Source organism: Cottoperca gobio, chromosome 9, assembly GCF_900634415.1.
Source record: "Cottoperca gobio chromosome 9, fCotGob3.1, whole genome shotgun sequence".
NCBI classification, from domain to species: domain Eukaryota; kingdom Metazoa; phylum Chordata; class Actinopteri; order Perciformes; family Bovichtidae; genus Cottoperca; species Cottoperca gobio.
The window spans coordinates 687,402-696,912 of record NC_041363.1 but is presented as its reverse complement, the minus strand read 5'-3'; the positions used below and the strand labels follow the sequence as shown (position 1 = coordinate 696,912).

At 40.4% G+C, this 9,511-nt stretch overlaps 1 protein-coding gene across 1 annotated transcript in view; it reads right to left on the bottom strand.

Moving 5' to 3' along the window:
• LOC115013448 (tumor necrosis factor receptor superfamily member 16-like) overlaps positions 1-6,192 on the bottom strand; it is an 11,239-nt gene extending 5,047 nt beyond the window's left edge. The window contains exons 1-7 of the mRNA XM_029439764.1: positions 6,105-6,192; positions 5,976-5,994; positions 3,924-4,042; positions 3,631-3,756; positions 3,422-3,533; positions 3,218-3,309; positions 1,400-1,501 (exon numbers count right to left, since the gene is read on the bottom strand). Coding sequence (XP_029295624.1) covers positions 1,400-1,501; positions 3,218-3,309; positions 3,422-3,533; positions 3,631-3,756; positions 3,924-4,042; positions 5,976-5,994; positions 6,105-6,192 — 658 coding nt within the window. The remainder of the gene's footprint in view (positions 1-1,399; positions 1,502-3,217; positions 3,310-3,421; positions 3,534-3,630; positions 3,757-3,923; positions 4,043-5,975; positions 5,995-6,104) is intronic.
• Positions 6,193-9,511: the final 3,319 nt, after the last annotated feature.

Genomic DNA, 9,511 nt, shown 5'->3' with positions numbered 1-9,511 from the left:
TTTCAACCAGCTGAGAAGAATCAACTTTGAAATCCTCAGTTCTGTAAAACATTTTGGACGCTTGTGTAAAAACAAGCGATCTGAGGTCATAAGTTTGGGAGTTGAGAGGGAAGCTTTGACTATCTCTAGACATTTTAAAGACTAAATGATTATTCAAGAAAATAACCGACAGATTAAAAGAATCGTGAGCTGCAGACCTGGAATACGAACTTCCTTCCTCAGCGATCTGAAGTCATTCAGTTTAAATACGTAACACAGGCGACATGTTGGACTGTAACTCAGGAACCTTCATCACTGGAGCTCTTATTCAGATTCTGCACTTCACAACAACTTCATCATATTTGGGAACTTGATGTTTAAATCAGATACTTTATACTTTATTATACTTTATACTTTATTGTACTTTATTATACTTTATTATACTTTATACTTTATTATACTTTATTGTACTTTATACTTTATTGTACTTTATTGTACTTTATACTTTATTGTACTTTATACTTTATTGTACTTTATTATACTTTATACTTTATTGTACTTTATACTTTATTGTACTTTATACTTTATTGTACTTTATACTTTATTATACTTTATTATACTTTATTGTACTTTATATTTTATTGTACTTTATACTTTATTGTACTTTATTATACTTTATACTTTATTGTACTTTATACTTTATTGTACTTTATACTTTATTGTACTTTATACTTTATTGTACTTTATTATACTTTATAGTACTTTATTATACTTTATACTTTATTGTACTTTATTATACTTTATAGTACTTTATTGTACTTTATACTTTATTGTACTTTATTATACTTTATAGTACTTTATTATACTTTATACTTTATTGTACTTTATTATACTTTATAGTACTTTATTATACTTTATACTTTATTGTACTTTATTATACTTTATACTTTATTGTACTTTGTACTTTATTATACTTTATACTTTATTGTACTTTGTACTTTATTATACTTTGTACTTTATTATACTTTGTACTTTATTATACTTTATTATACTTTATACTTTATTGTACTTTATTATACTTTATAATACTTTATAATACTTTATACTTTGTCAGATCAAGTCTGAAGTTTTTCTTGCATCATCGCAGCTCCATTTGCAACATCAACAAAGAGAAATCCACGAGGACACACACTCCACGTAACAGCGATGTTACATGTGTAATGTTACGCTGCACGACACTGTTGATGTTGTTTTGTGCAGTAATTCAACTAAAAGTCTTTTATTAAAGATCTGAAAGTTATTCATCTAAAATGTTTTAGTTTGATCTACAAAACTTGGAAATGTTAAATATTTCACAGCCAGGATGTAGAATGTGTATAATTTAATAGTGTGTTGCTTCGTTTTAAATAGTTTCACCTACCTGATGCTCGACGACGTCTCTTCACCCAATGGAGCACAGCGATCAAAACAACAATCACAAGAACCGCAAGAACACAGAGTAGCCCAATCATTGAGGGGTTTGCTGAAAAACAACAACAATAGACAAGCATTATTATTATTATAATTATTATTACCATTATGGTAATAACGCATTTCATTAGTTTCCTCTCTGGTGATGCAGGTTCACATATATGTAAAGTCACAGTTTGCAGTTATAGCCTTGAAATCAAACTGGTCAAAAAGAGAAAAAAGCTGCTGATGTTGTTTTCAGACAACGAATAATGCAATGAAAACAAGTTCATATTCATTTTTAACCAACACGACACTAATGTTTTAACTGAGGAAGAGTTCAGAAGAGTTGGTGGTATAACCCTGATGTTCAGCCACAGCGTTCATGCGTCTTGGCGTGCGCTCCACCAGTCTGCACGCTGCTGTTCAGGGACTTTATGTCACTCCTGGTACAAACATTCAAGCAGCTCGGGTTGTTTGATGGCTTATGACCGTCCATCTGCCTCTTCATCACATTCCAGAGGTTTCCAATGGGGTTCAGGTCTGGAGAGTGGGCTGGCCATGACAGGGTCTTGATCTGGTGATCCTCCATCCACACCTTGATTGACCCGGCTGTAAGGCGTGGAGCATTGTCCTGCTGGAAGAACCAATCCTCAGAGATGGAGGAACATCGTCAGAGCAGAAGGAAGCAAGAGTTCTTCCAGGACAACCTTGTACGTGGTTTGATTCATGCGTCCTTCACAAAGACGATCCTCAACCAGATGTCACAGTGGGTGTGAGACACTGTGGCACGTAGGCCTCTCCAGGTCTCCGTCTAACCATCAGACCACCAGGTGGTGGGCAAAGCTGAACATTGGACCAGAGAAGATGACCTACTCCAGTCCTCTACGGTCTTTTGAGAATCTCAGCCTGCTCTTCTTCACTTCTCATTGATGAAGAGCTTTTTTTCTATCTTTGCACGACTTCAGCCCGGCCCAGAGGAGCCTGTTGGAACCGTCCTCGCCGTGCACTTCACCCCAGCTGCCGTGTGCCATTCTTTCTGTAGGTCACTTGATGTCATCCTACGCTTGTTGAGTGACATTCGAATGAGTTGTTGCTCATCCCGGCCAGTGGAGTCTGTTTCTCCCTCTGCCGGTCTGAAGCTTTGTTGTCCCGGTGTCTGCTGCTGGACCTTGTTCTTTCAAATGTTAAGGATGGAAGCAACCTGACGCTCACCGCACCTCTGCCAGTAAAGACAGAATTAAACCTTCTTTTGCTCACTCAAAACTTTTATTTTCAACTCTTTTGTTTTGGTCAATAGTTATTGTTTGATTCTAATTACTTTGGAGGTGCAACAAGCTCTGTTTTAACCATCCAGCTGATCCTCATGCAAGAGGAGAGTGAGGACCACAGCAGAGGTTTTATACTTCTCCTCGTTAAATACGATTTGGTTCAAATGATCACCTAATCAGTACTTCATTTAGTAGAATGAGGTGTGCTTGTGTTGGAGTTCAACAGAACTGGAATGGAATGTAAAAAACAGCTGATTCAAGAAAGATTTGTAGTGGTCTCTTAATGTTTTCCAGAGCGAGCGAGCTAGCTAGCTAGCTAGCTAGCTAGCTAGCTAGCTAGCTAGATAGATAGATAGATAGATAGATAGATAGATAGATAGATAGATAGATAGATAGATAGATAGATAGATAGATAGATAGATAGATAGATAGATAGATAGATAGATAGATAGATAGATAGATAGATAGATAGATAGATAGATAGATAGATAGATAGATGTGTGTTTACAAAGTTGTACCTGAAGCAGAGTCAGATTTGGTCTGGACCTTCTTGCACTCTCTGTTGGTGGTGGAGGTGCAGTTCCTCACCGTCTCTTCATCTTCTCCGCAACTAGTTTAAAAAAGAGGCAAAAAGAAATGAGCGACATGAAGAAGCAGTGTTCTTCCATCACTTCCTCTGAGTTAACGCATGTGTGTGTTCTGTTTGCGTTGCACAGACTCACCTTGTGCACTTTTTGCACACTTCACATGGTTCGTTAGGATCACAGAATCTTCCAGATTTGCAGCGACATTGTGCATCTTGAGTGTGAGTGCACGGGCTTACAGCTTCCTCATCTGACACAGCAACATGACAAAGCCCTCGTTAAGTCTGAGTTGACGCTCGGAGCATTTTTGAAAAGGTTGAATATAGATTTATCTTCTAATGGATTACCTGGGCGACACTGTATGCACTTGAAACAATGCTTTAGTCCGTTTCCATACGCGGTGAATGTCCCATCGTCACATTCCTCACACTGCCCCCGCACTCCTGTTCTGCAGGGCGATGTAGTACGTGTTCCTAACACACACACACACACACACACACACACACACACACACACACACACACACACACACACACACACCAACTTAATTGACCAGAACCTGCAGCTCAATGTGCTTCCTGGCTCTGCTGACAGAACTGATGTGTCAGTGGATTGCATGGCGTGTCTGCGTGCGTGTTACCAGCGGGGCAGTTCAAACAGCAGAGGGAGCCGCTCTTGTATTCGTCGTCTCTGCAGTCGAGGTCAGACTGCGGAAAAGCGTCCGTGAGTTCGTAGTGCAACAGAAAAAAAAACCAAACCCTTTGGAAAAAAGAAGACGAGAGTCAACATGTTTGTTCAGGAATGGATTTATTCAACGTGTGTGGAGTTCAAACGATTAATCAACAAGCACAAAGACAGAAAATGAATCTAACAAATAGAGAAAGAGTGAAAAGCTTCGGGCCGTGCTGAACGTCGTCAGTTTCTTATGTTCGATGCTTTTATTGAGGTTTTATTGTCTGTCGTTATATTTTCATCACTTTGAGGTTAAACGCCAACAAATATTTATTAAAACAGAATAATTGGTTTGATAAAAACCTTTAAATATGTCAACTTCCTGCATATTTTCTCTTTCATAAAGACACGATTATTGGAAGCTATAATATCTGGACATGGACCAAACGTTGGTAAAGTCGTCCGGCTCATCGATAACGACAATCGTTGATTACAGCCCGACTTAATAATCAAGTAATTGGATTTTTTTTTTAAAGTAAGATTACTGAATATCTTTAGACTGTTGCTCAGAGAGAAAAGATGAGTTATGAGTTGTTTTTAACCATTTTAAACATAATAATGAGCAGATTCATAGATAATGAAACAGTTTTCTATTTGTTTTAGTTTCATTTTGGTGTCTTTTCTTATTTTATAAAAAGCATGCGGCATACGTCTCTTCAAACTCTGAGGAGCAATACTGCCGACATTCATTATTCACTAAACTGCAATGGTTTGGTGCATGAAAGGTCAGAACAGAGTGAACATGTTCCTCCCAGGTCCTAAAGAGGTCTTTAAATGTCTGCTTCTGTCACTTTATATAAAACAGAAGCGATTACCTTTCTGTCGATGGACGAATCGATTAGTCGACTATTCGCTGCAGATTTAGTATTTTTCATATCGATGTAGCCGCCCTTAGTCATCAGATTTAGTTCTTTCCTCCTGACTGTTTTAATCACTTGTGTGTATTTGTCTGAAGTCCTGAAGGTTCCACCCACAGGAAGCAACTTGTTTACAAAGGAAAGCTTTTATATTTCTAATCCTCCAAACAAAGAAACATGAGTCATTTTCTCTCCTTGTTTTATGGAGCTGACACTTCTGATCAGGCCACAAGCCAATAAACAAGCCCGGGCATTAGTGTGTGTGTGTGTGTGTGTGTGTGTGTGTGTGTGTGTGTGTGTGTGTGTGTGTGTGTGTGTGGGGGGGGGGGGGGGGGTTTCCTTCATACTCCAACTCCATCTTCTGACAGGACAACAGTCTGATGAATCTTAACCTCATACAAACTCATGACAGCTGAACACAAACAGTCTTCGGTCCAAATATGGTCAATACCTGGCCAGGTGGAGGAAATGAGCAAATAAGGTAATCATGCGTAGCCCTGATTAAATGCTGTCCACACCCAGTATTTCACAACATTATCCACGCTGCCCCCCCAGGCCGGAAGATCACATGCCGGCACAAACACGCAGCCCCGATGCACAGCTGTGTGGAGCGCCAAGCACCAAGCAAGTCACATGTAAACTGAACTTTTAAGAGAGTAACGCCATTACACACCGAGTTAAAGAGAAATGACTTACAAATAATAAAATACAGTTGGCTGCAGAATGTAGCTTCAACACGGGAGGCGACATGTGATGCCACCCAGAGGGTATAACGTAGGGTGTGTTAGTAACTGTGTGTTCATTGAGGTTCATGTGAACAGTTCACACACTCCCCGCAGTCACTGTGCTGTACGGGGGGAAAGTGTGAAATCAACGAGTCACTTTTTGAAGCCTGAGGAATTTGGCACCTGAGCTCAGCCAGACTTTCACAGAGAAATGTGACATTCTGCCCCCCAGGGACACCCCCAGCCCAGTTTAATGTCCCGGTGACCCGACAACCACACTTTCTATTCAAGTCGATATTCAACAGGCTCCAATAGAAAGACGGTGTCACGTTAACAACACACACACGTAGGAACATAAAGAGCTTTAAAGTGACTCACCAGAAACACAGAGCCGCTCATGGTTCCGTCTCAACACACCAACTTACTGTGTTACATTTGAAGCTGCGCGTGCTGTCGCCTCAAGACTTTCCTAGGTGTGACGTCTTCGAGGTGATCACGCGCAGGTACGTGAGATGGGCGGGGCCACAGCTGCTGCAGGAGCCACAGCAACAACAACATGAGGGTCGGGACCCTTAGAGGGACGGCAGAACTTCATGGTGGGTCATTCTAACAACGATTTAATTATCTGTTGATTATAGTTTGTATTATTAATAAGAAATTAAAAGTAACTTAAGTTATCAAATACCTGTAGTGGAGTAAAAAGTACAACATTTGCCTCTGGGAAATAGAAATAAATAAAAGTAAAGTAAAAGTGCCTCAATGTTGTACTTCAGTACTGACGTACTGACTGAGGTGGAAAAAGTACTTTTAGTTCTGTAAAACAATAATATCACTTTAAACCCTGCGTTTCTCTTCGTGTGAGACACTTCAGCTAAATCAGGTTGTTTCATGCTCTGGTTAATTTTGAGATTTTGGACTATTTTGCTTCTGTCTTCTTTAAGATTAGTGGAAATAAACAAAACATCTAAAATCCACATCCAGAGTGTGTGTGTGTAACTGTGTGTGTAGATTTAAACTCTCCACAGCTACATTACATAACGCCTCATGTACATATTAAACACTTGTAATATAAAGTTGTGTTGATGTGAGTCATGAAGTGGGGAAGCTTCATGATATCTGTTAGTTACATGTTTGACCCTGTTCACCTGTAGTGTGTACAACATGTATGACCCTGTTCACCTGTAGTGTGTACAACATGTATGACTCTGTTCACCTGTAGTGTGTACAACATGTATGACCCTGTTCACCTGTAGTGTGTACAACATGTATGACTCTGTTCACCTGTAGTGTGTACAACATGTATGACTCTGTTCACCTGTAGTGTGTACAACATGTATGACTCTGTTCACCTGTAGTGTGTACAACATGTATGACCCTGTTCACCTGTAGTGTGTACAACATGTATGACCCTGTTCACCTGTAGTGTGTACAACATGTATGACTCTGTTCACCTGTAGTGTGTACAACATGTATGACTCTGTTCACCTGTAGTGTGTACAACATGTTTGACCCTGTTCACCTGTAGTGTGTACAACATGTATGACCCTGTTCACCTGTAGTGTGTACAACATGTATGACTCTGTTCACCTGTAGTGTGTACAACATGTATGACTCTGTTCACCTGTAGTGTGTACAACATGTATGACTCTGTTCACCTGTAGTGTGTACAACATGTATGACTCTGTTCACCTGTAGTGTGTACAACATGTATGACTCTGTTCACCTGTAGTGTGTACAACATGTATGACCCTGTTCACCTGTAGTGTGTACAACATGTATGACTCTGTTCACCTGTAGTGTGTACAACATGTATGACCCTGTTCACCTGTCGTGTGTACAACATGTATGACTCTGTTCACCTGTAGTGTGTACAACATGTATGACTCTGTTCACCTGTAGTGTGTACAACATGTATGACTCTGTTCACCTGTAGTGTGTACAACATGTATGACTCTGTCAACATGTATGACTCTGTTCACCTGTAGTGTGTACAACATGTATGACTCTGTTCACCTGTAGTGTGTACAACATGTATGACTCTGTTCACCTGTAGTGTGTACAACATGTATGACTCTGTTCACCTGTAGTGTGTACAACATGTATGACCCTGTTCACCTGTAGTGTGTACAACATGTATGACTCTGTTCACCTGTAGTGTGTACAACATGTATGACTCTGTTCACCTGTAGTGTGTACAACATGTATGACTCTGTTCACCTGTAGTGTGTACAACATGTATGACTCTGTTCACCTGTAGTGTGTACAACATGTATGACCTCTGTTCACCTGTAGTGTGTACAACATGTATGACTCTGTTCACCTGTAGTGTGTACAACATGTATGACCCTGTTCACCTGTAGTGTGTACAACATGTATGAATGTTACAATACATATCTTTAAAGGAGCTTTTCTCTAAAGGAGCTTTTTCTCACACTCTTCAGCAGAAGTCTCCACTTCAGCAGCACTTACATACACCAAACTTTCCACTTTCATTCCTCTCTATATTCTGAAGCTTTGTGCAGAGGGCTTTGTTCACATGTCACTCACAGCTCATGTTATACACGCTACACTCACTACATGCAGGAGATGCACTAAGTTCTGTGTGTTGACAGGATTCAGTGATTTATGGAGTGATACAAAGACAGATCCAGAATCTGTACAAACCTTTGACATGTGAACAACATGAAACACTTTGAACCTGCTTCATCCAGACTTCTCTTTACATCTGGACATGGAGCACATCAGCACATCTTTAATAAGAGAACATATTTAAACGTTTCATGGTGAGTGATATCTACTATTTAAAATGTCTACACTATTCACCTGTAGTGTCTCCATAAGAGTACAAACATATCAGTAAAATGTACTTAAAGTTTCATAAGTATTCATTATGCAAAAAAGCCCCAGTTAATTTACAAATATAAAATATGTCAATAGAATCCTCTCCTGCTGTTTGTCACCTTGGATATATAAAAGTGCTTTCAGGCTGAAGGAGGACGGCGTCACTCGAGCTGCTGCAGTGAAGTGAAGCACAGCTCAAGTGTCTCCTCTCTGCTGTCAGACCTGCAGGAGAAACATATTGAACATAGCCTCTCATCACTAACTGCTGTCAACACAGTTTTTAACAAACCTCATCCTCCTGTGTGCCAGTTCAACATTATCTAAGGAGCAGTTATCTGCAGCAGACAGATATGCAGCCCAACAGGAAGGGGCGGGGCCAACTGAGCTGGGATGTGTGTGTGTGTGTGTGTGTGTGTGTATGTGTTGATGCAGGCTGGAGAACACATGGTTCTGTTCGTGGTGATGCTAAGCTAACTGGGAGCTGCAGTTGAAATGTTGTCATAGTTTTGAAGGCAGTTTGAGTGAAAGCCGTAGATCTGATGGGCCTGTTCATGGATGTTTTACTGAACGGGCCCCTGGGCCTGTGCCCAGTGTAGTGAGTGTAGGCCTTCACCTACAAAATGTCACTTATACAGACCAACCACAAAGAGACACAAAATGACCACAAAGAGACACAAAACGACTGCAGTCACTGTGTGAACATGTTATTCTGAATGCTACAACACAACTCTAAGTCTGTTTCCCAGTTTATTCCCACACTTATCAGGCTCAGCCTCACAGAGTAAACTGCACATGGAGGAGTTCCTCACCCTGGACTCAGGCAGGAGGCTGCAGCCGGTGGGTTGGATGATAAGCTCTGCAGGGAGGAGGCTGAAACCTCTGAGACACTTTTTCCAAGATAACACATAAATGCAGCTTTCAGACGGACTGTGCTGCTTGCTGCTGCACCGAGGTCAAGATCCATTCTAATGATATGGAAAATATCATTTCCTCTTCTCCTGCAGGGTCCTCCGTGTACACCGAGAGCAGCATCCTGCTGTTCAGGGTTAGCAGGATCTTAACATTTACTCAGG